At 42.3% G+C, this 27,964-nt stretch overlaps 1 protein-coding gene across 7 annotated transcripts in view; it reads left to right on the forward strand.

Annotated features, from left to right (window-relative positions):
• Nucleotides 1–345: 345 nt before the first annotated feature.
• The window catches only part of ZDHHC20 (zDHHC palmitoyltransferase 20), a 53,336-nt gene continuing 25,717 nt past the window's right edge, over nt 346–27,964 (forward strand). For 6 of the 7 annotated variants that reach the window (XR_012634385.1, XM_074915520.1, XM_074915510.1 and 3 more), the window contains exons 1-3: nt 346–562; nt 22,510–22,536; nt 26,872–26,966. Coding sequence is in view for 6 of the 7 variants with exons in the window: in XM_074915520.1 (XP_074771621.1) it covers nt 445–562; nt 22,510–22,536; nt 26,872–26,966 (240 nt within the window). In the remaining variant the exon portion in view is untranslated. Of the gene's footprint in view, nt 563–21,642; nt 21,925–22,509; nt 22,537–26,871; nt 26,967–27,964 lie in introns of those variants that run through there. The other variant, XM_074915561.1, reaches the window with a different exon arrangement.

Consider the following 27,964-nt stretch of genomic DNA (forward strand, 5'->3'; position numbering starts at 1 on the left):
CTCCGGGTATGGCTGCCTGGATCCATCCCGGCGCCGTTGTGCCCAACACCGACCCGCCCGCCCGGTCAGGACCGGCAAAGAACAACGCTGAGGTTTAGGACCAGTTTTTATAGCTAGAGGAGGATCCCACCCAGAAACTGCCCCGTCAGTGCAAACCCCACGACTGACCCCTCCTGTGAGGGGGGACCCGCTCGCCTCCCTCCCGGCGGAGAGCGAGGAGCGGCCGGCGGCAGGAGGAGGCGGCGGCGGGCGGCTGAGGCGCCCGCGGGAAGGAGGCGGTGGCGGACGCCGGGGCCGCCCCTCTCCCGCCCACTGCGGCCCGCCCAGGGCCTCCCTGCCCGCCCGGGGCCGGCTCCGCAGCGGCGGCTGTAGCTGCAGCCGCCGCCGCCGCCCGCCCGTTGCAGCGTCGGCGCTGATGCCTCCTGCGGTGGCCCGGCAGGGAAGATGGCGCCGTCCCACGTCCTCAAGTGTTGCCAGAAGGTGTTGGCTTGGGTGCCCGTGGCCTTCATCGCCCTGGTCGTGGCCTGGTCCTACTACGCCTACGTGGTGGAGCTGTGTGTGTGTGAGTGGACGGGGAGGGTCGCGGGCGCCGGGAGCTGTCGGCCGGGCGGACGGGGAGGACCCCTCACCACCCCTCTCCTCCCCAGCGCCCTGGCGGGGTTTCCTTTCCCTTCGCCCGCCTCGGGCTTTCTTTCAGGCGGGCAAGTGAGACCCCCCACTCAGGCGCTCCCGCCGGCGCCGGGTTTACCTGTTGTCCCCCCGCCTCAGGCGCCCTCCCCGGGGCCGCGGGCGAGGACGGCGGGAGCCCGCCCTCAGGCTCTGCATGGCGGGGGGGTCCTGGCCCGGGGTCGCCTGTGGAGAAGCGAGGGACGGGGACAGGGGAGAGGCGGCCCAGGCGGGGGCCCGGGGTGCTTGGTTTGGGGACAGGACCCTCAGGGAGGTGGTGAGGAGCAGGGACCTCCGAGAGCTCCGGACAGCCCTTGTGGGGTCTCTGCCCCTCACGTCTCCCAGAGAAGTTTTCCCTCTCTATGCTTCTGTTGCTAGTCCGCCTTCCTGATGTATCAAATAACTCCTTGACCACCTTATGGTTGTATTCCGCCCTCCCCCCGCAGTGAAGAAGCTCAATGTCATTGAAGCATAATGAAGCTGAAAACATCCCGCTTAAGCGGGCAGGGGAAAGGATTTAAGGCTTATGGGGTTTTGTCAGGCCGTGTCAAGGCTTTCTTGGATGAGGGCTCAGCGTTATGTAAATCTGACTTCCAGACGGTGTCGGTCAGGATGATACCTCCCCATTTCTGTTTTCAGGAGGAAACTTAAGTTCAGGAGAATGTTGGTTTTCTCGAGGCAGGGTAGATGGAGCAGCATAGTGATACACAGCATTTGCCAGACTTTGTAAAACTTGGAGGCAGCATAGGAAAATGAAGGAATGCGTTACTGAGTGTTTGGCTTGTTTAAGTAAGGAAACTGAAATTAAAAAAAAAAACCAACCCAAAAGTATGAAGAACTGTTTTAAGATACATATAGGTCTACCTAGTGTGTGTGTGTGTAGGTCCTTGTACTTCTCGCTATTTGTCTAAAATATGTACTTCGATATACCTAGCTAAAAATAAATGGCTTGCATATACTTTATATTAAGACAAACATCTAAAGACGTCCTTCCATTATAAATACTTCTTTTTTTTTTTCTGCAGGACTTCGGGTTTTGTATAACTTTTCTGAATGCCCATGGTATTTCACAGCCTTTTGTGTTAGCTTTATATATGTGGAGTGGAACATAAAGCAAAAAGCTATTTGGACTTAAAGTAGTAGAAATATAGTTGTAAAATAACACTTGTTGAGGTGCTACATGAAATGTTGACATGAGTTGCAAATATGTCAGTGTATCCAAATTTGCCAGACTACTATGGTTTAGTTGTCTGTTGGTGTGAGTAAATAGTACTGATTTTATTGGAAAGTCATGCTTAAAACTATAAACACTTGGAATCAATTTTTAGGCGGTCTTTAATACTGGAAGTCTGGGGCATGGGTAGTTGTTACAGTGGTCCTGAGAGGGACTGTGTGAGGTTATAGACTCACGTTTTACAGGCATGACATTAAGGTTTTCTGTACTCGTTACAGTCTGATTGGTATGGCAAAAGGCATATTAGGGCTATGCGTTTCTTCTCTCTGAGTTTTAGTTCTCAGTTTAAGAGATTTGCCGAGTGTTGCACAGGTGGTCCCTGGCTGAACTGGGAACAACCTCGACCTCCCAAGTCCCAGCTCTGTGTCTTGATCACAGAGTGGGTCCAGACTGAGTGCTGGTGAATAATTTCTCTTTCACAGGCATAGAAAAGCTGTGAAGAGCTCTTCTGAGTTCATTAGGATTTAATTTGTGTGGAAATTATTGAAAGGGTTGGCTCCTGTTTATGCAAGAACTTTCGCATCTATAAATCTGGTTTCTAGACGTCTGGCAATTTTTGCTCACAAATCAGCTTTATTCTTAATGTCTGCACATACAGACTAAGAAAAAGTGGTCATTTAATAAAAAAATTACTTACTGGTTTTTATTGCTGTTGCTGAATCTTACAGTTACCTGTCTAAATCATACTTGGTGACAAAGGATTTTATTTTTCTGTGTTTTTTCTGTTGTGGGTTTTGGGTTTGTTTGTTTTTAATCTGTTAAATTTTGTTTACACTCTTGATAAAGGCCATCTCATCAAGGGAGAAGAAAGGGGTTTTGTGTTTGGGGTTTTTTGGTGTGTTTTGTTTGTTTGTTTTTTCCTTTGTGTGCTTTGCTTTTACACTGCAGTTGAGTTCAAACCAGCATAGAGACCATTTATAGCAAAATACAGAATTTTCTGTTTCTCTTGGCAGGTATGTATACTTTCACCCAGTGCTCCGTATGTTTTATTTTGGTTTGAGAACCACTGCACTATGTACTATGAAAAAGAGCAAGGATGTGCCTTTAGCACACAGCTAATGAATGAGGTGACGCTGGTCTCCACAGATGTTCACATACAGCAGGTGCAGAAGCAGGACGTATGGCTTGTTGTACTTCTGTGGCTTTGGCAAAGGACACAATATGCAGCTGACATGTGCCTGGGTAAAGGAAAGACAGATGGAGGAAGGGAAGCTTTAGAAAAGAAGAGACACAATAAAAAACTTTGAGTAAATGCTAAGACTAAGCGAGAAATTGAAACCCTACAGACACCAATGTTTTTTCAAAGTTTATTCTTAAAGATTAGGTAACAGTTAAGATATGAGGCTAACAAGGAAACAGGAAGAGAGAAAGCCGTCATTGCCCCAGCTATTTCTTCCTCATTTTTTTTTTCTCCCTGTAGTTCCTGCTCATGTATTAAAGGTTAAACATACGTATTCAGTTAGTAGATCAAGTGGGAAGCCAAGTTTAATGTAGTATCATAAAAGATTACTAATATTCAGAGTAGAAGATGGTAAAGTTGGGACTGCTGCTTTCATCACCCTTTCTCTTTCAGTTTTGCTTCTCTGTGCTGCTTTCCCCACCCTCCTCTGCTGGGGTGCTCACATATTGCTCAATGTCTTGCTTTTGGTGTCTGACTCAGCCTTACTCTGTAATTCACTGCTAGTATGTATTTACGTGGTTATGCCTCTTCTATAACCCTAAATTATATTACTTACACGCTGGCTGAGAACACTGAAGAGGGCTGGTGTGGATAAGATGAAAGGGGATTCATGAGCTAGTCTATTGTTTTCCTCCCATAGAAACTGCCAGCATAGTTGTTTTTCTCCGAAGCATTGCTGTTGTATGCTGGTGAACAGTGGCTTGTTTAGATCACTGTTGCTGTGTAGTTGTGATCCATCAGGTAAATTAGCTATTAAGCTAATTGGACAGATGAAAACAGACCTTTCTGACCAAGTATGTAGAAGTTGAGGGAATGTCAGCAGAGTGAAAAAAAACTGTGAACGCATGTAACTGAAGGAACTGCAGAAGACTCCAAGCAACATCTCATTCAGATTTTTTTTTAAATGTTTTAAAGTAGAAAAACGTGAATGAACACTTGCGTACTAGATTACTTCTTTTCACATGTAACTTGCCCACACCTCTGTTTGCAAGCACACCTGAAGCAATATTGTAAAATAGCTTTTTATTAGTTTAAAACCATTTCATGTGTTCTTTCTTGTTATCAAAACATGTTTTGCTTTTAACGTTGCTTTTTTGAACAATGGCTGTATTTTGCTGTTGATGAATTCAGCTGATTGTGTCTGCTTGCCACATCCCTCAAGCTCAGAAAGAGCTCTTCTCTTGCGGTTTGTTTTCTCTTATGGCTGACTTGTATCTTACTACCTATCCCAAATGTTTCTGTAGGTGGTCATCTGTAATACAGACTGGCTGGATGATGGTCTGAAGACATTGTTTAAGCACACATAGTAGGAGTTGGTGGGTAAAGCCAGCCTTTTTCCTACAGGCAACCCTTTTGCTAAAACATTAGCAGAATTTGGTAGTACAGAGAAAAAGAGAAAGAAGTTAACTTTGGCTGAGTTGACTGCAGATCATATCTCAGTATTGGCTGGTTTTATTTAAAAAAAAAAAACCTTTAAAAATAATTTAAAATCTATTCAGGTTAGGGTTTTACTTCGATATGTTTTGAAAAGCACAGTCCTGGCTCTTCTCCTGGGCCAAGATGGAGGAATGGTTTGTTTTGTGAATTTACGAGTCTTGTGTTTTCATGCCTCAAACTCCACAAAATATGGAAAAATGTGATTTTGAAACCTGCAGGAGTAACTAGTTGTATGTTCTTTTCACATCATCTACTTACAGAAAGGTTTGGGCTTTTTAATACAGTGTAATGTCTGATGTGTCTAAAAACCTGGCAAACAAAGCCGTTTGTAATTTGGAATTCATAACTTTGTGTTAATGATGCAAATCGAACTCCTTACTGTTCCAGGAGATTGCAATAGCTCTTGTGAGTAGGGAGATAGCTCTGATTTCCCCAAAGCACAGTCCACATGAGAAGCACATGGTGATCTGTTGTAATGCTCCCGTCTGAAGAGTCTGTTGCATAAACAGAGAAAAAGTAATTCCATCTGCCTCCTCCAGAAGAAATCTCTACTGAAAATGCTAATGCAGTAGCTGTCAAGCAATGGCAAGGTGATATTAACAGCAGTGTGTCAGGAACTTCTGATTTCAAACTACAGATAAAGCTGAAGTATCAGCACTGAAGTACAACATTTGCATGTTAAGCATGCAGAAAGCATTCCCGTAGGAAAAGAGGGTTACCTTTCAAGAAAAGGAACAGCAAATTAAACAGGTCAGATTATTTGTAACAGTTAACTATGTTTGCCTCTCATGAATTTCAGAATAAAGAAATTGAACTACTTTGGATGCACTTAGTTGTCTTGTAATGTCTCAGCTCAAGCATGCATCTTATCATCTTAAATTAGAACCTTTTCTGTTGTTATAAATAAGTAGAATTCATGTTGAGGTGCTCAAACTGGATACACATGTATTATTGGAAAACTAGATTGCTTGTTTAGAAAGATTATTTCTCTTCTTAGATGGTGCTTTGCACTATATTGGTCATATTAGTTTATAAGGATGGGTGGGCATGTGCCCTTTATATGGCACGAAATCTGCTCTTTTGGCAGACCTCGAATGAAAAAATTTCTCCAAGAGCAACAGAACTAGCCAGTCTGGTTTCCTGGGGAATTGTGTCTGCTCTTATTACTCTTCGGCCAGTGGCAGGACTCCATCCCTCTTCTCCCTCCCCGCCTTCTAGCTGCAGTTCCCACCCCAGCCCCAGCCCTCTGTGATCAGTTTTCCCTGTATTTGCTAAACCATTCCTGACAGCTCTGTTTCCTTGATCCCTGGTTACCATTTGGTCAAAAAGAAGTGTAGGCAGTGTCTGGTTTGGTGGTGTTTAGCTTGCCAGGGGGCAGGCAGAAAATGAGTGCCTAAACTCGGAGCAGCAGTTTCCTAACACGGAGTGTGGACTTGTCTCTTGTACCCGTGCAACAGCTTTGGTGAAACTTACAGCCATATACTTAGTGTAAAAGTTCCATCGAGCTTCAGAACTTGGCTCAAACTGGTCTGTGGGCAGGATGGCTTTGGAGTAGGGGAGGGAGGAAAGGACTTAGGGAAAATATGGAGCTGAGTATGAGCTGAAGCAGGAACGTTGCTTGTGCTGTTAACTCTTTTGTGGTAGCTGTGATCATTCATTCCTGCGGTGCTTCCTGATCGCTTTTAGATGTGTACTATAAAGCTCTTGTTCTTGGTTTGCAAGGGCTTGGATAGTATGAGTATTTAAGATTATGAAAAATAACTTTTCTCAAGTTTTTCTCTGGTAACAACAGTGGGAGATTTCTGTATGCCTTTACAGTTAGAACAGGGAACTAAAAAGTCACTTTTGTTTTTAATCAGGGGTTTTACATCATTACTTACTAGTCTTTCAGTTTTCCTACAAGTTGCTATGGGTAAGAGGACCAGAATTTCAAGTGTATGTTTTCAGTAGACATTACTTTGAGGTCATTGATCCTCTGCATATTGTGAACTTCAGGTTCTGCTGTCTGCTGAAATTTAAATAATTGAAACTTTGTTCTCTAGCAGCTCATAGTTTTATGAGTTAATGTAGATCTGCTTTCCATAATCAAAGAATTTACAGTATTAACAAAGGCAGGTATCTGAGCTGAGTTCTCATACACCTGTGGCTGGTGAAACACTTGGATGGTGCTATACCTGCTCTTACTTTTGGAACTTGAAACTGCCTGTGATGGAAAATTGAAGTAGGAAGAATCCTAGTTGTCTGTCTAAAATTGGGCCTGTAAATGCTTGAGGGTTCGTGGCATTCGTTTTTCACCCATTCAACATGTCAGTGTTTATCCAACTCTTTTTGTTCAACGTTTTCCTACAACTGGTAAGAGTTTATACTGGTTTGACATGTACTTTCCTTACAAGTATTATAAATTATAGGTTCCTGAGTTTCTTGATTCAGCTTTTATGGAGTTTTCAACTCAGTCGTTAACTCCTCCCCACCTGGTGCATATTCTTTCTGTAACAGAACAAGAGTATCAATTTTTCTCTTATTAGTTTGTATGAAGTTTGATAGAAACATTTGAAAAATAACCACAAGCCACTTTTCTAAGTGAGCTGAATCTCCACCAGGGTGAATCAGGTATGAAAGGGATAATGAGACCACAACAAATAAATCTGTTGTTTTAGCCACTTCCCCTCCTACCTTCACAAAATTGTTTTCTGTGGGGTGTGCTTAACTCTTGCTGTCCTGGCTCACGAAAAAAAAAAAAACCAAACTTTTTCGCCTTTTCTGCTTACCCCCCCAACCCTCAGTGGAGTGCCTCCTACTTAACCTTTGACTGTCTTGTCTGTGCTAAAAATCAAGTTCCTCCTCTGCAGTATTTCAAGCCTCTGCATTTCCTTTTTTTTTTTTTTTTTTTTGAAAGACCAAATGGCTCATCATTCCTTATTCCTGTTTCCTTTTGACTGTTAAAATTGTCTTATAAAATTGTCGAAGAGAACTGGATCACAGGAACAGCATGCTTTGCCTTTACATTTTCTGCAGCGTGCTTTCTGATGCTATATATGGTGCAGCATTGTCTTAAATGTGAAGCACGGAACCATTTTAATCATATGATTTACAGAGAGATTGAGTGAGGGTTTTATGCAGGGTTTTTTTATTTGTGGTATTTCGGTTGTGCATCCTGACGTGGGTTTGTCTCCAGAGTGGGGAATTCTTCTGCATCTCTTGTGAGGCACTAAGCAGGCAGATTTTTTTTCCTCCCTCTTCTCTCTTCTCTTCTCTCCTTCCCTCTTCTCTCTTCTCTCCTTCCCTCTTCTCTCTTCTCTTCTCTCCTTCCCTCTTCTCTCTTCTCTTCTCTCCTTCCCTCTTCTCTCTTCTCTTCTCTCCTTCCCTCTTCTCTCTTCTCTTCTCTCCTTCCCTCTTCTCTCTTCTCTTCTCTCCTTCCCTCTTCTCTCTTCTCTTCTCTCCTTCCCTCTTCTCTCTTCTCTTCTCTCCTTCCCTCTTCTCTCTTCTCTTCTCTCCTTCCCTCTTCTCTCTTCTCTTCTCTCCTTCCCTCTTCTCTCTTCTCTTCTCTCCTTCCCTCTTCTCTCTTCTCTCCTTCCCTCTTCTCTCTTCTCTCCTTCCCTCTTCTCTCTTCTCTCCTTCCCTCTTCTCTCTTCTCTCCTTCCCTCTTCTCTCTTCTCTCCTTCCCTCTTCTCTCTTCTCTCCTTCCCTCTTCTCTCTTCTCTCCTTCCCTCTTCTCTCTTCTCTCCTTCCCTCTTCTCTCTTCTCTCCTTCCCTCTTCTCTCTTCTCTCCTTCCCTCTTCTCTCTTCTCTCCTTCCCTCTTCTCTCTTCTCTCCTTCCCTCTTCTCTCTTCTCTCCTTCCCTCTTCTCTCTTCTCTCCTTCCCTCTTCTCTCTTCTCTCCTTCCCTCTTCTCTCTTCTCTCCTTCCCTCTTCTCTCTTCTCTCCTTCCCTCTTCTCTCTTCTCTCCTTCCCTCTTCTCTCTTCTCTCCTTCCCTCTTCTCTCTTCTCTCCTTCCCTCTTCTCTCTTCTCTCCTTCCCTCTTCTCTCTTCTCTCCTTCCCTCTTCTCTCTTCTCTCCTTCCCTCTTCTCTCTTCTCTCCTTCCCTCTTCTCTCTTCTCTCCTTCCCTCTTCTCTCTTCTCTCCTTCCCTCTTCTCTCTTCTCTCCCTCCCTTTTCCTCCTAGTGACCTTGAGAGGAACAGACATGATTTGGTTTCTGAAGAGACCTAAACAGACAATTGTTTTATAAGGTGGTCTGCAGTTGTCTGTGGTAGACATGTTAAGTGCTTCAGCTGCTGCCTTGTCATAGTGTGAATGCAGATAACCTGTTGACAAGTAGTCATTGCTTTTAGGTTTGTCAAGTTTGGACTAAAAAAAGAGAAGCAAAGTGTATTTCCACAATGCTGGGATTGATGGTACCTGAAGGCTTTCACATCTATGGGTTTGTGACATGTGGATTTACCCAAACATTGCAAAGAAGCCCAAAACATCAAAACTTGACTTCTGTTCTGTTTTGAAAAATCCTACATAACTAACATGCAGGTCTTTTTTTACAGGATCTGGAAAAGGATGCAAGTTGTGTATAGGATTTTTGTGGGGATGTTTTGTGTGTGTCTGTTTTTATCAGTTTAATCTACTGCTCCTTAAGTTTCATGTTGTTGTTTTTTAAATAAGTATATCTTTATAAAAGCTTGAGTTCAGCCTAGTAGTTGCTTACAGAGATATTACTTGCTGTGTTGCAGGGTAGATACCAGCAGAAATAAAGCTAAAGCAGCAGTTGGTGCAGAGGGTAGGCTTGAACTTGTTTAATAATTCATAATTTAAATTATGAATCTATACAAAGTAAAGCTTAAAGACCATTGAACACTAGATTCAATCATTTTCTCTCTTTTGTGTGGCTTTTTTCTACTTACATTCTCAAACTTGTAAAGATCCAATGTTTCTCCCTACTTCCCATTCTTTCAGAGCTACTTGGGAAAACCTATTGCCAAGAAGCCATTAGGAGTGGAACCAGGGATCTGTTCATGAGCAGAAACGACAGTCTGGGAGAGCCATTAGGCGCATTCAAGGCATCAGGAGTTGTGCTGCCATGCCTCAGCTGCCTCGGTTTGTCATAGTCTCCTTTCCTGCTCCTGACAGTACTCTCCTCTTGCTTGCACAGCTTCTCTGGAGTCTTCAGGCTGTAGAAGAAGACATCTTCATCTGTACCTCCTGATCCCATCCCAGTTTATGTTTCTGTGTAGCTTTTCAGGAGACACCAAGTTTAAGGGTCTGGGTCACTGTACACTTAGTCTTAGATGTTTAGAATTAATCCCTTTCCTGATCTAACTTTTCATAACTCAAGATAGTTCCTGACTTATGTGTTAAAACTAGTTGCAATAATTTCTTTTTCTTCACAAACATTATTTCCCACCAGTGTATTATACTCCAGTACTTCACCTGCAAATGTAGATATTCTGTTTCAAGTGCCAAAGCTTGAAGAATGGTGGACTGGTGAGGATTCTCCCTCTGCCACTTCATTTGAGAGAAGGGAAAGATGTTTAGGAACCATGGAAGCATCTGAGAAGGATCTGATAGGTAATAGGGTCCACACTCACAAAAAGGTGTTGGATTCACTAGCTCATCTCAAGTGCATCTATACCAATGCACACAGTATGAGCAACAAACAGGGGGAGCTTGAGGCCTTGATGCAACACAAGAACTATAGTATCTATAACAGAAACGTGGTGGGATGCCTCACATGACTGGAGTGCTGCAATCGATGGATACATGCTCTTCAGGAGGGATGGACAGGGAAGGAGAGGTGGTGGAGTGGCCCTGTATGTAAGAGAATGCTATGACAGCTCAGAAATCAAGTATAGTGATAATGGGGTTGAGAGTGTTTGGGTTAGGTTAAGGGCCAATAAAGCAGATCTTGCTGTGGGAGTCTGCTATAGACCCCCCAACCAAAGCAGTGAGGTGGATGAAGCCTTCTCTAAACAGCTGGGAGAAATCTTGCAGTCACTTGCCATTGTTCTTGTGGGGGACTTTAACCTCCCAGATACCTGCTGGGTACACAACACAGCAGAGAGGGAACAATCCAGGAGGTTCCTGGAATGTGTGGAGGATGACTTCCTCACACAGCTGGTGAGTGAGCCGATCAGGGAAGGTGCCCTCCTGGACCTGCTGCTTGTGAACAGGGAAGAAAGAGCTTGTGAGGGAGGTAAAGGTTGGAGGCCTCTAGGGTGCAGTGATCAGGAGATGATCGAATTTTCGATCCTTCGAGAAACAAAGAGAGGGGTTAGTAAAACTGCCACCTTGGACTTCTGGAGGGTTAACTTTGACCTGTTCAAAAGACTGATTAACAAAATCCCTTGGGAGGCTGCCTTGAAGGAAATGGGAGTCCAGGAAGGCTGGTCGTACTTCAAGAGAGAAGTCCTAAAGGCACAGGAGAGGCTGTTCCCATGTGCCCGAAAACAAGCAGGCAGGGAAGGAGACCGGCCTGGCTAAACAGGGACCTTTGGCTGGATCTCAAGAACAAAAGGAGAATCTATTGCCTTTGGAAGAGGGGCCAGGTCTCTCATGAAGACTATAAAGATGTAGTGAAGTTATGCAGGGAGAACGTTAGGAGAGCCAAGGCACAACTAGAGCTCAACTTGGCTGCAGCTGTTAAGGGTAACAAAAAATGTTTCTGTAAATTTGTAACAGCAAAAGGAGAATTAGGGAAAATGTCTCTCTGGAGAGGGAAACATGGTAACTAAGAATGAGGGAAAGGCTGATGTGCCCAACACCTGCTTTGCCTCAGTCTGTAGCAGTGGAACTGGCTGTTCCCTGGACACCCAGGCTCATGAGCTGGGAGATGGGGAGGGGACGCAGACTGAGGTCAGCACAGTTGAAGAGGAGGTGGTCAGAGACCTGCTGCACCACTTGGATGCACACAAGTCTGTGGGACAGATGGCTTACACCCAAGGGTGCTGAGGGAGTTGGCAGGTGTGCTCTCCAAGCCACTGTCCATGATTTACCTGAAGTCATGGCTAACTGGGGAGGTCCCATTGGACTGGAGGGTGGCAGATGTGACACCCATCTACAAGAGAGGCAGAAAGGACGATCCAGGAAACTATAGACCTGTCAGTCTGACCTCGGTGCCAGGGAAGGTCATGGAGCAGGTCATCTCGAGTGCCATTAAAAGTCATGTAATGGACAACCAGGGGATCAGGCCCAGTCAGCATGGGTTTATGAAAGGCAGGTCCTGCTTGACAAACCTGATCTCCTTCTACGACAGGGCGACCTGCTTATTGGATGAGGGAAAGGCTGTGGATGTTGTTTACCTTGACTTTAGCAAGGCCTTTGACACCGTTTCCCACAGCATTCTCCTGGTGAAACTGGCTGCTCGTGGCTTGGATGGGCACACGCTTTGCTGGGTAAAAAACTGTCTGGATGGCCGGGCCCAAAGAGTTGTGGTGAACAGAGTTAAATCCAGTTGGCAGCCGGTCACGAGTGGTGTCCCCCAGGGCTCGGTGTTGGGGCCACTCCTGTTTAACATCTTTATTGATGATCTAGACGAGGGGATCGAGTGCACCCTCAGTCAGTTTGCAGATGACACCAAGTTGGGTGGGAGTGTTGATCTGCTCGAGGGTAGGGAGGCTCTGCAGAGAGACCTGGACAGGCTGGAGCCATGGGCTGAGGCCAACTGGAGGAGTTTCAATAAGGCCAAATGCCGGGGGCTGCCCTTGGGCCACAACAACCCCCAGCAGCGCTACAGGCTTGGGGAGGAGTGGCTGGAGAGCTGCCAGTCAGAGAGGGACCTGGGGGTGTTGATTGACAGCCGGCTGAACAGGAGCCAGCAGTGTGCCCAGGTGGCCAAGAAGGCCAATGGCATCCTGGCTTGTGTCAGCACTAGCGTGGCCAGCAGGGACAGGGAAGGGATCTTACCCCTGTCCTCGGCACTGGTGAGGCCGCCCCTCGATTCCTGTGTTCAGTTTTGGGCCCCTCACTACAAAAAGGACATTGAATGACTCGAGCGTGTCCAGAGAAGGGCAACGGAGCTGGTGCAGGGTCTGGAGCACAGGTCGTAGGAGGAGCGGCTGAGGGAACTGGGGGTGTTTAGTCTGGAGAAGAGGAGGCTGAGGGGAGACCTCATCGCCCTCTACAGCTCCCTGAGAGGAGGTTGCAGAGAGCTGGGGATGAGTTTCTTTAGCCAAGTAATAAGTGATAGGACAAGAGGGAATGGCCTCAAGTTGCACCAGGGAAGGTTCAGACTAGATATTAGGAAGCATTTATTTCCAGAAGGGGTTGTCAGGCGTTGGAATGGGCTGCCCAGGGAGGTGGTGGAGTCCCCATCCCTGGAGGTGTTTAAGAGTCGGGTCGACATAGCGCTGAGGGATCTGGTGTAGTTGGGAACTGTCAGTGTTAGGTTAATGGTTGGACTGGGTGATCTTCAAGGTCTTTAACAACCTAGACAGTTCTGTGATTCTGTGATTCTTGCAACTGTATTATGATGTGTGATATTCTAGGAAGATGACCGCAAAAGTTACTTCTCTTAGTAGGTGTCATGCCTGCATCAAACTTGACTTGTTTCTTGCTGGAGGTTGCCAGTCCTGCTGTGTTAGATTCAGTGCTTTGCGATGGGAGCCCTAATGCATCTCTGAGGTGTAGTAGGCAGCGCTGTTTCTTCCCTTGGCTCACATTGCACTAGGATCTACAGTATTTCAGCTGACCTTTTTACAGAGTCTTGAATGAATGCTTTCCAAGAATATGTGGAGAACTGTCAGCAGACAGGTGAGGTCTGAGGATTTATTTATTGGAAGCAATATTTACTGTAATGAGAGCTATATGGATGATAGGCTATGCTGTTTTGTGTGCTTGCCTCTGTGTTTACTCTGGAGTACTTTCTAATTTTTAGCATACATCTTTTGGACCATCCAAAAAACCCTTTGCAGTGGCTCGTGCAGTCTTTGTGCTGTCACTTCTTCATATTCCAAAGTGGTCTGGTAGTTAAATGAGACCTGGTGCAGCAAGAACATGTCCTTCTGATCATGTCCTCTAGCCAAAACTTTCTGCCCTGCTATCCCTGGTGTTTTTCCTCTCTGCAGCACCTGGATCTTTTGTTATGTTCCTGGGGAGTCACTTTTTGCAAAGAAACTAGAGGAAGTAGCTTTAGCTACAGTCAAGGTTTGTCCCAAGATGTTGCAGTCCAAGTAAGGTTTAATAAGTGACATTTTGATTTGCAGGATGAGCAAGCAGCAAAGCTTCCATTATCAGAAGACAGCAGCATTTGCTATCAACCAACCTAATGAGTCATGTATGTGCAGAGTCTCTAAATCACCATGAGAAGTCTTTGAACCTTTATTTATTCTATAAATAATAAATATAATAAAATATTAAATATTAATATTTGCAAGTCCAGTACATTGAAAACATTAATTTCCCACAACTAACAGACATGTTTTAAATTACATGGGTTTGAAAAATAAAACTTCCTTGAAGGGCTCTATTCAAAAGCTTGGCTTACTAGTATCTTGGTGGGAGTTCATGTAAACTACATTGCTGGCTACGATGTTGTTAATGTGTTGCTGACAGAAAATTAGCTCTTCTCATCATAGGTAGTTCTATATTTAATCTCAGGCGGCAAATACCAATAAAACCTGAACAGCATTACAGAAAAAAATTAACTTAAAACTTGATTTGAGGAATCCAGTAACCTAATGCATGAGAGGAGGTGAGCTTGCTGGACAGTTCTATTTCTCCCATTACGTGATGAACTTGGCACCAGCAAAATTCTTCTCTTAGAAAACAGAGTTCCTAATACTTTGTAATGAGATTTACAAGGAGATTTTTATCCATGGAGTTTTGCGAGGAGATTTTATCCTAGTATTTGAGGAAACATCTGTTGCAAGCAGGGCCAGTAAGTAAGGAGACAACTGATTTTGGAAGAGTCTGAAGCTAAATGCAAAGAAGGGTGCCTGATTAACAAAGCAGATCCCTACTGCCTGCTGATATTGTCGTCACTGGGCAATGGTTCATGTCTGCAGGTTGCAGCAGCTGTGTCTCAAAGTTTTGTTCCCCACAGACTGGTACCTCTGCTCTTCTGCCATCATACCTCACAGCTGTGTGGAATAACTAAAGAAAGACTGTCGTTCTGTTTTCAACTGTCTGGAGTAGAAGTAAATTGATTTACTAGTAGTGTTCTGAGCCTTAAGACAGTCAGCTTTGACCTTAATATTCAAGGCAGGTTTTGACTCACAGTCACAACTGTGAATTAGTGAAGAGTGTTCCTTTTTCTGAAAGGAAATGGTAGCTCCTTAATTACCTGGAAAATTCTGTTACGAGGATGAATTGTATGTTGTTTTTTTGGTTGTGTGAGGTTTTTTGTTTGGTTTGTTTTTTTACTTTAAATATATTGATGATTTCTACTGTTACCTGCAGAACACCTAATCTTGTGCAGCATGTGTCAGACAACTCTGTACAACATACGATACTAGCACTCTTGTCAACACCAGCTGATTATCCTGTTTGTCTCTCCTATCTTGCAAGTGTCCTAGTAGTGTCTTAACTACAGAACCACTGGAGTTACTTCTAACACAAAAAGCTCTTTCACATACCCAGATACTCCAGTGTAGTGTTACTGTGATCTAGCCAGCCTGAGTGTAAATACCCCTCCTTCAAATGTAAATGTAATTAATTAGTGGTGTGGACTTAAGCTAGCTCCACTCAGATGCTTCTGAGTTTCCATGCCTTTCTGCGGATTCTTTTTTTTTCCTATTCCCCAATGTGGCAGAGGGAGCACAGCTCACTGGCTCGTGCAAGTAAGAGCTCTCTTTGTCTCTCAAGAAGAAACCAGGCTTTCTTTTAGCTGTGTCTGACAGCTTAAAGGCAATATTGGAAACAATTTCTGTGCAGCACTTCCAAACTACTGAGCGATAAAGCTGTTACTGTTATGATAAAGTAGAAATTCTGGGAAAGAACTGAATGAAGAAGTCCAGTAGTTTGAGTAAGCAGCTGAGGAAGGCATATAAGAAGTAATGCTAGGGTTTAAAATCCATCAAAATGCAAACAGAATGAGCAGTGGCAATAGTGATTAAATAGCTTAAGAAAATCAAATTACATTAGATTTCTTTGAGCAATTATGGTAAATTGAAAGTGAATAGTGCTTCTCAGGGAATAGGGCTTTTCAGGGACAACAAACCTGCTAGGTTGCTGCAGCTGAATGCTAACTTCATATGCAGAAAAAGGCTTCCATTATTTGAGCTGATACATTTCTTAATACCTTATGGTTCTTAGTGCGGACACAACTGTGGGACAGTGATGTTAAGACCTGGTGACACTTCCTCCTGCATCCTAACCAAGTGTAACTCTTGGTTTTGAAATAATTTAAAATGTGCAGGCACCCTCAGTGAGAAGACCATTAGGAGACCTGTGGTATAACTTTAAAGAATATTTTGTATAGGCAGAAGTAAGGAGCCATCTGTAGGATTTTGTGGGTTCCAGAAGTCAGCTGCCTTCATAGTTGTGTTTTTGAACTGTGGAAGTGGTAGCACAGAATTCACTGTTCCCAGAATATACAGCAGAAATCTTTTCAGTTGTCATAGCTTAATTCATTGCTAAATGTAACTCAGTACCAAAGGAGTATCTTGAATTGATTATGCTAATTTCTGCTGTAGCCCTCTTTGTATTTACGCACATACTCTCTGCATTGAGGTTGAAAAGACCTTGGTTAAATTAAAACTGCTTTGTTATTGTGATAAGAGAATGTTTTCTGGGGAGCAAGCCTCTGGCTGCTCAAAGTTACTCGTTATAGTGTTAATATTGTTTTAACCATACAACAAATCATAATGATGCCTGATAACAAATAACAAAAAAGGTCTACAGTGCAGCTTGAACTGCCTCTTGAAATATTAATTAATTTTACCTGTCCCTGTGATAATGCTTCTTTGAATCCTGTAGCAACGGGCAGGGCGATAATCAACATAAAAAAATCTGGTGGCCATAAACAACAGAGCATCCCCCTTGCAGCAAGGTCTCTCTTCCCTGGCTGCATTTTCTTCCTCCTTTCTCCTCCCACCCCAGATTTCTCCCCCCACACACACTCCCTGCAGTGCCTTTGAAGGCATCATCTTGTGATCACTTGAAGAAGCAAAGTAGCTCACTCAAGTGGTGTTGCTGTGCACAGTGTATGTGAAGAGTCTGGACTCTAGCTGATGTGCTTGTGGAAACGGCTGCACTGCCTTAAGGCATCGGTGGCCTTGGCAGGGTTTCTTTTCCCTCTCTTGACTGTGTGTAACCCAGGACAGCAAGAGACAATTCACTGCTGTTCACCATTCATCACTGCAATTTCCTGCTGTTGTGATCGCTCAAACTTGCCTTTATTGGTAGCTCAAACCTAACCTGATGTGTCTGGGAAGGCAAGTGCTCGCTTTTGCTGTTTGTCTGCCATAGGGGACAAACCATGTACATGGGTAGATGGTTAAGAGGGGTAGCTTCATGCTCCCCTGCACTGGTGGTGCCTCTGAGACAAGTGCTTGTGTTAGACCTGGGTGATGGTGCACCCATGCTGCCGACTGCCAGGCACACAGTGTGGCAGTGCATACTTCTTCATGCCAGCACAGCATGAAGGCCTGTGGAGCCACCTCTCCTGCCTCACCATTCTAGAAAATGTTACTTTCTGAATTACCTAGCAGTGCACTGGGGGGAAATGTGTGTCCTATTCCTGGAGATCTGGAGTAAAAAAACCCCATCAGTCTAACATCATATGAAGATAAAACAATTCTATGTTCATATGGCTCCAATTTCTGCAGAGGACGTTCATTCCAACTGGTTGCAAGTCATGTGCACAATTCCCGAGTCCCTATAGCCTTTTGCCAGGGAGCTGGCAGCATCTTCCTGCGTTGGCTTTTGGCTACATGATGCTGTCAACTCAGTTGTCTTGAGTCATTTGTCTAAAAACAACTCCTTGCTGCTCAGGGAAGAAAGCACCTAGTGGGTGCCTGCCAGTCAGGAAACATGGAATAGCTCAGTGTGGAAAGGTCACAGAATTGTGGCTTTTAGAGAAAAGTAGAGAGGTGCTAAGGTCTTCATGCTCTGATGCTGCCCTGTAACAGAAGTCAAATGAGTATTTGTTCAAGGAAATTCACTCATCGTCCCACTTGTGTCAGTAAGTAATGTCTCTACCATCTACTTGTGAGTGATTAAGAACTGCATTTGCAAATGGGAATAATGTTACCATAAATTTGAGTTATACTTCCAATTAAATGTTATTCTCTGAACAAATGAAAAACTTGAGGTAATGTCAGTGGTGCTTGCCTTTGCAGATAGGGTAGTGCCCATGGGGAGTGTCTGGTGAGTTTTAGTAACTTCTGGAAATACCTCTGTGTGTGTGTATGCAGCTATATATATATTAACCCTTTTCCTTAAAAACGGAGCAAAGTTAAGTCTGTACATCTGGTGAAGGGATGAAATTGCACATTTATCACTCTTTCTTCCCACCCATGAGGAATGTCAGCCAAAATGTGAATGTTACTCTTGAGATTTGTGGAAAGGCTGCAGTATACCCAAAGTATGACTCCTGCTAGGAGCTATCGTGGGAGGGGACAGGGGGAAATATAGCGCATCAGTAATAAGATCAGTCCTTTTCTATACTTGTACCTTAGTTGCAATTGAATTTCTTCATCTGCAACGAGCATTTCTGGCTTTGAGGGGAATATGCCTTTTAGGAGAGTAGGGAGATGTGGTGTGTGGGTTTTGTAGAGTGGTGGGGTTATTTTCTTCCAAGGTGAAGGCGAATGTGTTGTCTTTTAGCATGCTTCTTGCAAGGTCTTGGCAGATCATTCCACCTCTTTGCCTCAGAATAGAGAGATTGGGGGTTTTTTCCTATTATGCAGTGATTTAAAAGGTGCTTGAACACTTCATAGCAATCCTGAAAATAAGCCTGAAACTGAAAGCAAACTATCTCTCTAAACATACTAGTTCTTCCAAGATGTTCTGGGAGCTTTCCTTGAAGCAGCTAAAAAAGTTCTCCAAAGCTTTCTGAAATTTGTACCACTGTCAGCTCATACTCCAAGAAGTATGCTTCCAACAAATGACATTTTTCCCCCAGTCTCATCTGTTACACAACTAATGATGTCCCTATGTCTGCAGGATTGTTTCCTGTGATAATCTATAGGCTTCCACCTCTTTCATTCTTGTGACATAGGTGAGATGAAAGATAACAAACAACAATGTAAGGAAGAGTATCTAGAAAGAGGTGTAATGAACAACTGGGGTCACGAAGGAAAAAGTGTCTTTGCTGCCAGGTGTGGTGGATGCTAGGTGTCTAAATCAAAACTAAGACAAATTTTTCCTGTGTTAGAGTTGAACCTGGCATTTCTGCTTGCCCTCTAAGAGGACCAAGCTAAAAAGTGCATTTGAATACCGCCCAATGAAAGGCTGTATTCTGGAGGTAGTATTCTGTAGAAAGTGAAACCACATACTTAGTGTTGTGTTCTTCCTATTGCAGTGACCCCAGAGTGTTAGGAGGTCCAATGTGTAAGCTGCTCAGTGGTGCAGGACCAGCTGGTGGAGCGTATTGGGCCTGTTCATCCCTGCACAAGCTGCAGCGCCATGAAGTGCGGCATAGGCTTGTTTATCTCTTCACCGGCAGGCTTTGCTCAGCTCCTTGCTTAGGTGGGTCGGTTTTGGGAATCCTGAGGTAGCCAAGGTAAAGCTCTGCATTGCAGTCAGACAGACAGAGCTCATTCACTGTGTTCAACTTGCTTGGTGCTGTAACACTGAGATGTTGGATCCTTTGAAATTATGAGGCCATAGTGGAAACTCACTGTGTGCATGAGGACACGAGTGCCTGCTTCTGAGGTCTTTGCAGTGAAGTGAACTGCAGCTCTCACTGTCCATATTATTATCCTTCCCTAATATCTTGCTATAATTTTGTAAGTCTTCTCAAGAAACCAGAAACGTAATTTTAAGAAGCCAGTCCTAAGAATATTTTTGATCTTATTTTTCCTTTTGTAGCTGAGCAATAGACTGATATAGGGATACATTTTAAAATCCTCAAGAGAACAGCTGGTTTGCGATGCTTACATTCCTGAAATACGGACAGGTTTGTGTTGACTGCAGTACTGAAGATGCTAACTTGTGCTGATGCATCTAATATAGTATATAGTGCTCTTGCATCCTGAGGTTAACATAAATAGTGTGCGGTGCTTATTTTGTTCAAAAAAATGTTGATAAGCAAAAAGGCAGCACTGCTTTTTCCCCCATCCCAACCCCCCAGACAAGAAACTGTATTTTCAAAATGTTTGAAGTGAAAATCGTACTAATTTAGCAGAAGCTGATGGCAGTATCGAGGTAGTTAGAAGCAGTAGAGGAGAAAAGCCAACAGAGAGCTAGGCTTGTGACTAGAACTACAGGCCAGGTATGGAGGGCCACAGTGGTAATGTATTATTCTGTTTTTGTTTTTTTTTTTCCCTGAACCAAAGTTCAAATGCTGGAATTGATTGCTTGATGGTATAAAGCTGCTTGTTACATTGCCAGCCTAGCAAATACTTAAAGGTCTGTTTTATGTAAAGATTAAATATTAACTTATTTAAAGGAAGGCTTCACTATGTAGTGTAAAATGGTTGATTTGCCATTTGCTGAGTGAATTTAGATGAGTAGCAGGATTGCTGTCCATTTATCTGACAATGGGAGTAACAACTGAAGGGATAGAAACAGAAACAACTTGCATGAACTGAGACAGAAGAGAACTGTCCATCTTTTATTACTTATTTCATAAGGATGATAAGACAGGATGAAAATTACAAGCTTTTTAGTGTTGGCTTTTACCTCAAACTGTAGGAGTTTGCCGAAGTAAAATTGTTCTGCGCAGTCTAATAATTGTGTTCTGACCTAAGGGACCTAGATACGAAAGAGTAAAATTATCTTCCTGGTGCTGTGAAGCTTTAATTAATTTTTATGGAGTTTATTTAGGGATCTGTTTGATGAAGTCTCAGAGGTGATAAAATCTTAAGCTTTTTTTCCTGCATGTAAAGACTGTTTATTATTTTGAGTCTTCATCAAATTTGACTCACAATTTTGGTTTGCTGAGAGCAGAAGTGAGGCTACAGGTTATGGAGTGCTTTAACCAGAATTACTTATAAAAAAATTGCTGTAGTTTTATTAATATCTATGTTTTCCCATCCCATTAGAGGATAATTAAGAACTTCTTTATATTTCTTGTCTAGGGAAATACATGTTTGTCCAGCTGTGTGCAAAGGTGTAACTTAAGATACATGAGGAGCCAAAGACAAAACTTAAAGTACTTCAGTATTTTTTTTTGAAGTTGAGCAAACAACCCTACTCACTCACCAAGCTTGTTTTAATTTTCACCTTTTAAATGATTTTTATCTTCTTTTTGTGTTGTTGAAAAAGTTTTCACTGGGGAAATAATGCATTTGTAAAATTTCAAGCAAAAACACTCTAGGATTTGCTTTAATAATGTGACTTTAGCATGTGGCAGAGTAGTACTGAGACTATCATGACACAGCTGGACGTGTTCTTATATTTACATGCATATTTTGCAAGTAATAGTGTGCTTCAGGTCAGTTTCTCTGTATGGATTGTGTCCTTGTTTCAGACAGAAAGCCGGGGGAGGGGGGAGGAGGTGCAAGTGTGCATCACTAATGTCAAATAAAGCTGTTCTTTAGGATTGACCTCCTTTAGTTTGAAGCCAACCTTGTTCTAGTCTAACCGGTAATTTCTTCCTTCTTCAGGTGGAAGGAACCGGAACCTTTTCCATTAACTTTGTGGAGGCTTCCATGGACAGATGGAGGGTGCTGAGTGGATATTTCAAGGAAAGGGGGGTGAGGGGGGGGAAACGGATGACGACAACTAACCAAAACCACATATCTGAACAAAAAGGGGTCATCTATACATTGAGGTACCACCTCACTATGTCTCTTGTTGTCTATAAAAAGAGGCACGGTTGCATATTGTAGTTGCAGACCCTTTTATTAACAGGTATCTGCAGTTAAGTGAGACGCATGCCTCTGTGACCAGAGTAATCCTTCAGAAGGAAGCCTGCAATACATACTGAACCCCTGCAGATTTAAGACTAGTGTGCGTCAGGAAAAAGCTCTTTTGAACTGGCACACAGACTAATGACTGTAGAAATGTCAGAGCTGAGAGAAGAGGCTGTGGAATGAGGTGAACTGTAGTAGGCAGGGTGTGCTCTGTTAACCTTTTGCTCATGCTGACGACCAGAAGCTTAAATTTGCTGTATAAGATGAAGAGTCTGGAAAAGATCATTTCCTCATTGAATTCCAGGAATTCACTGTCTAAAGAAGAGATCCAGGGGAAGCAGTGATACGAACAAAGCAATCCAATAAGTACAGCAGCTCTCTGTCAGTGTCTTACCTGAACTGATGAATGAAGTGTGAAGGTTTTGGAGGAGCCCAAGGGCAGGAGGAGTCAGGCAGTATACAAGGTAGATTTGAACAATAAAATTGCTGTTGAGATGAAAGGAGATGAGGATGTAGGAGAGAAGGAAGTGGAGAGGTTTTAATTATGCCTGAAGAATTCAGGTCAGGAGAAAAAAGTCAAAAATAGCATGTGACGGAAAGAGAGAAATGGTGGGGAAGAAAGAGAGAGGGAAGTAGGTTACATGTAACAGTTTCACAGGGACTTCTGTAAGAACTTCTTTTATTTAAATTTTTGCTTTCCAGTGGTACACCTGTTAGTCTAGTTGTTGACTCAGAAAACTCTGCTAGGTGCATATCTGAAGAGGAACATGCATAAATTGTGATCTAATTAATGTCTATGTAAAGGAGTGTGCTCTCTTGATTACCGCAGGGAACTGGATCTCTTCAGATCTTCCACTGACTTGCCAAGCCTGAGAGAGCTGGCAGGAGGAACACTAACTCCAGTTTTACCCCAGAGTGGGGTAGGGAGGCTCTACTAACACCTGAAGTACACTTGGAACAAGTCAGCTATCTCATATATATCTCACTTCTAGCTAGATATTTAATACGGATTTACTTACCATGAATCTTTTTTTTTTTTTCTCTTCCAGTTACTATTTCTTCAACTGCAGAAAAAGGTAATATTTTCTTTATTTTTTTGAAGATGTGAATAGTTTTGTTGCATGCAAGTCTTAAGGGACTCCTTTACATGTAAGCTCTGTGTAGTGAGTAGATTAATGCTAAGAAACAAGGTAAATATTGTGAGGTTGAGTCTGTTTAGCTTCTAGTACCACAGTCTTGTGAAGATGACAAGACCTGTGAGTAATGCAACTATGATTTAGGTTTGCAAATATTTTTAAATGGGTACCTTGTAAGAACATAAAAAGGAAAAGAGAGAAGGAACTGCAACAGATCCACAAGTCCATTTTCTGTTTATTCCTGAACACACCCTATGACTTGAATGACTTCTGGAAGAGTAAGAATTGTTGCTCTACTGCTTGCTATTTTCCAAACCAGGTTTCCAAATTCCTCAGAACCCCATTCTTTAGGACTGGTTAGAACTGTGCAAAATACAATAATTTCAAAGGTGGCTGCACATTATAATTTTAAATTTCCAGGTCAAGTGGTTAAGACCTTGTTTTGACAAACTTAAATAAAGTTTTTATATTGGCCTTGGCAAGTATACGCCACAGTGGGTAGTACTTACAGAGATACAAACTGACCAAAAAAATTCCAGCATTCTTGCTCTGCCACTTTTAAGTGTTAACAAAAACTAGTCTAAAGGATAATTAGATTCCAGAAGTTCAAAATGCAAGGGTTTTTTATTATTTTTTTTTTAGTGCAGAAATACAAATTATTGGTGGGATATTTGTTTGGGAGTTCATTTCAGCTTATGGGAGACGTGAGTGGTAGATTAAACATAGATTTGTATTTTGACTGTCCACAGAGGGCTGTCCTCAGAGTGTGAGACCAGTGGTAAGAGGTTCTCATCTCTTAAATATTTTTGCAGAAGAGCATAGAATTTGGAGCTAATCTAGTAGTTTTCTTCCTGGTGGAGAACATCCAGGAGAACACTGTGAAAGGAAGGATCCTTGATAGAATCTGTACTCTTTTATCTTCTGATGAAGAGGTAAAAGAATGGGAAAAACTCCAAAATAAAGTGCAAGCCATTCAAGATGGGAGCTGTGTCTTACCCTGGATTTTTACATCACACTGCACAGCTGGGCTTCACCTAGACTTCACAAAATTCTGCAGATTGCTACTGTGCTTTACTGTTGACCTGTTCCCGTTTCTTCTGGAAAGGCAAGATCCATGTCTCAGTTAAGGAAACCTGGCAGAGCACTGATGTTGTTGTTGGATAGTTAGGTCTCTGGCTTTCATACAAATGTGGTGCCTATCTGACTGAAGCAAGTGCTCTTAAACCTAGAGAAGAAAAACACTTGATTAATTAATGAGACTGACAGCATCACTGGAACCTGACTGTTAGGCTTTTAATAGTTGTCACCTGCACATTTCTTGCATCTTCAGTTCTAAAGCATGTCATAGGCATCCTGTATGCACGGATTTCTTTACCACAGAGGCCAATCTTAAAATGAGATGTGAAATCTTTTTTTATTTGAAGAGAAAGCTCTCATAAATTTTAAAAAGTTCTTAAAAGCTAACTCTCAATAGCCAGGAAATAACATCAGAAGAGTCAGAAGGCCAAAGTACCAGTTACATTGCTATGTAAATCGATAATGTTCATCTTAGCAAGTATATTTTGCTCCATATTTCGGTGTACTGTGTTCAAGTCCTTTTATGCTAGCACTTAATTACAACTTTTGGTTAAATTAGTGGCTATTTCTTCACCCCATTAAGGCTAATTGTTTCTTTGTAATTTCATATTCTTGTCTAGATTTGTATCCATAAGGATAGGGGAATAAAGTGAACTCTGAGTCTCTCTTAACAATGTAATATACCTCTGTTATATATTATTACCTTTCTGTAATCCAACTCTGTCTTGGAAGTAGTATTAAGAATGATTCAGAAAACATGTTAAGGGCAAATCTTAGGAGGCCTTAGCATATTTTAGGAAGATTCTGAGAGCATGTCTTAAGACGTTGTCCTCCTGAGGGCATAAATTATGGTCTAATACGCATCAGCGCCTTTAAGGAGAAGTGACTTCATTTGGTTACAGCATGGCACCAAAAATCCAAGATTCCCTTAGCTCTTCCAGACTCCCAGGACTTCCTCATGACTCTGACTAAACTGGCAGATATTGGGGTTTCAGGTTTTTAACGTATTTTCTGTCTAGCTTGTCATTACAAGAAAATGAACTGAATAGAAATGAGTCTCGTTTATATTTGTACTGGAAACTGATGCAAGACGCTTCAGGGAGTACTCTGCAGAGGAGCTACTGCTACCCAAAATGGTGTGTACATGAACTGCCAAAGCAAAGTCATCAAAAATGGTATCTTCCCTCCCTCTCATTTCTTGGGGAGCACTGACAGGACAGATTCTGTAATCACAGTAGGAATGGGAGCACAAAAGTGGGGAAAAAAGCAAGAATTTACTCAGTGCAGGGCCAGTATGGACTGCCAGTTGCAGGCTCTTTCTCCTCTAGGCTAGGTGGTGCCCATCACTGGAACAGCTGTGAAAGTCTTGCTCTTCCTTGAGTTGCTTCAGTTTGGCTACTGAGGACAGGCCCTTGGCTTTTAATGATGGTGACAGATAGCAAGCTCTCAGTTATTGCAAGAGTGTGAGAGCACTTTAACAGCTGCCTGTTTCTACTAAATACTGCTAGCACTGGCACAGATCTGTACCCTTGGTACCTGTTATTCTGTGTGTTGTTGGGGCATTTACAGCCTGTGACAATACTTTTGAGGTTCTGCTGTTTGAAGTATTGTGTGTGCACTAAAAATAATCCTTCAAAGAATGTGAATTCAGGGGGTGATTTTTATGGACAGAATAGAACTGTTTACTGTATAAGTTAGTTTTGCTGTGCCCTACCCTCCTCTGCATCTCATTTCCTCTTTCCTTCTATTCAGCTCCTCTCACCACCTTCTCCCCTGAAGCTCTGATCTGTGCAGCTAATTCCACTCCAATTTTGTGTCTGTTTCTCCTCTTTTCCAAACGATTTTCTCATGCTTTAATTGCTGAACTGCATTGTGTTTGAATGTGTATAGTAGATTTTCAGTAACAGACAATTTCTAATTATGCAGTGCCTGGTACATTGATACAAGTTCTTTCCTATCAGGATGACAGTTTTAGGATGGCTTTAAAAAAAGGTTTTGCTTCTTGCATTTTCAGTCAGCTCCACAACTGAAAATTTGCCAAATCTAGCTGTAAGGTTGGAGGAGTCAGAGGCAAAGGTAAAAACTGTAATTGTCTGAAGAAAGCTCAAATACAGTTTGTTTGGGTTTTTTACTGTAACGAGCAATGGAAATCCTGAAAGGTGATTAATTAAGACCACATCTTCTGTGACTGTACACAAGCATTTTCTGAGCTGTAGGAAGTTCCCAAAGTTTTGAGCCTGTTCTGCCATCCATGAAGTGTATCATACGGCTTCTTAAAGGGACTCTATGTACGTGGGAAAGTAGGTCAAGTTTCCTTCTCCTGCAACTGAAGATAATAGAGTGAAGATAATGTAAATGTTTGGTATGACTTCTTTTTTGAGGCTTGCTGTTCTGGCATAACTGATCTGTTTTCTTTTAACAAGTGGTAAAAGAAACTGTTAGAGGTAGCAAGATTGGAAGAAGCTTCCTGGGTCATAAGGTCTGGGTCTCTGGAAGTTAAGGCAACCGTATCACACAGACCCATTCATAAACTGATTGAGTTCCCTCCTAAAGCCACCTACATTTTGTTGCTACTGCGACTGTAATAGCATGACTCTTCCAGATTATATTCTTCTCATGATTTGAAAGAAGATAATCAGATGATTTTTAACTCATAGCTAACTCCTGTCTTGGACTGCAGTACTCTCCAAACCCCTGGCTTGGAATCTTTACTGTCATTGATGACCAGTGCCTTCTACAATGGCACAATACCATGCTGTTTCTATTAGAGGCAGAAATTAAATTGAATTCCATTGGTCAGTTATCAAATAGTTTAATCTAGAATGGAATTGTAGCATCTTTATCCAAATTGGTTAGTCAGTTATATGCCACAGGTGAAGCGGTGTTCAGTTCTGGCTTTTTTTGGTTGGTTTGTTGAGTTTTTTTCCCCTTCAAAGTCTGTTTTGGAATTGTACATAAAAGCTTATTATATTGTTGAGGAATAGCAGCCATCACATTTGGTGGTTTTTATTTTTTTTTTTATCACTTTAGATGAGCACTCCTAGAGTGCTAAGTCTACCCAGGAAAATGGGTTTAATATAACTTAATTTTATCAGGTGGTTCATAGCATAGTAGTTTAGCCCTCATCAAAGCTCAGCGATTTTATTTCTTGTTCTTTTCAGTTGTATTCACTCAACTCTTATTTGTATTTTATTGCAGTTGTCTACCTTGTGGTTTTTCATCTGTCATTTGTCATGTTTGTATGGTCCTATTGGAAGACAATTTTCACATATCCTGCATCCCCCTCTAATGAGGTAAATATAACATTAGAGAAATGTCAATGCCTTTTTTATAAATAACTGAACTGTTTTCAGTGATGAAACTTGTTAGCAGTACTGCATGATTCACCTTTCCCTTCTCATTATCTAAAATAGAACAGCATGACTGTGTATCATGAATGAAAATTATCAAGTTACTCTTAAAATACTGTGTACTTTGTGTGATGGCATTTCCTTACACAAAATATGCCTTTAATTCATAGTGCTCTGCTATGAAGGAGCTTGCTTGAAACCTGGAATTTTTAAAACTGATAACTATGGTGACACCGTTTTTATATTACCATTTTAGGCAGTTTTGACCTTTGTTCAGGTAAGAAAAAATAGTAATACAATGTATATTCATAATCTGGAGGACTGAGCCACTTAATAGTAAGTCAAGGGTTAAGGTGTAGGGACAATTGAGAAGTGAATACATAAAGGACCTTTATATAATGGCAAAAGAATGTATGATGACTATAAAAAGTTTTACTTTTAAAAAGAACAGTATTAATTGCAATAAGCCTGAGATGGATGACCTTGTTTTCTGTTTTCTCTGAGGTGTGTGTATGTAAGGATAAATACAGGCACCATATTTAAAATACTTCCCTTCCCTTCCTTGGTTTTATAAAGCTTTTAAATTGGCTAAACTGTTTGAGGCTTTGGTTGCTCTATGGGGGTTGAATTTTTATTCTATTTTTGGCAAGACTAACTTTCAGTGCTAATGTCAACCTTAAACATTTTTGAAAGGAGTTAAAAACGGGCTTCTAAGAAAAAGCAAACACTGCTCTGAAGTGCTTAATTATGGCTTAGAGATCTGTATCTTAAAGCTACAGAATATAAAATGAAAAAAGCTAGAGACTATTCTGCTGTTTAGCTAAGGAAAAAGAGTAATACTAAATTGTTAAACCTAAAAATTCAAACAGACTTGTCTTCAGGGTGGTTTGTTTTGACTTTATAATTTTCCTGCAGAACCATCCCAGATAAAGTTGAGCAGG

Source organism: Athene noctua, chromosome 1 (assembly GCF_965140245.1).
Source record: "Athene noctua chromosome 1, bAthNoc1.hap1.1, whole genome shotgun sequence".
In the NCBI taxonomy this organism is placed as follows: domain Eukaryota; kingdom Metazoa; phylum Chordata; class Aves; order Strigiformes; family Strigidae; genus Athene; species Athene noctua.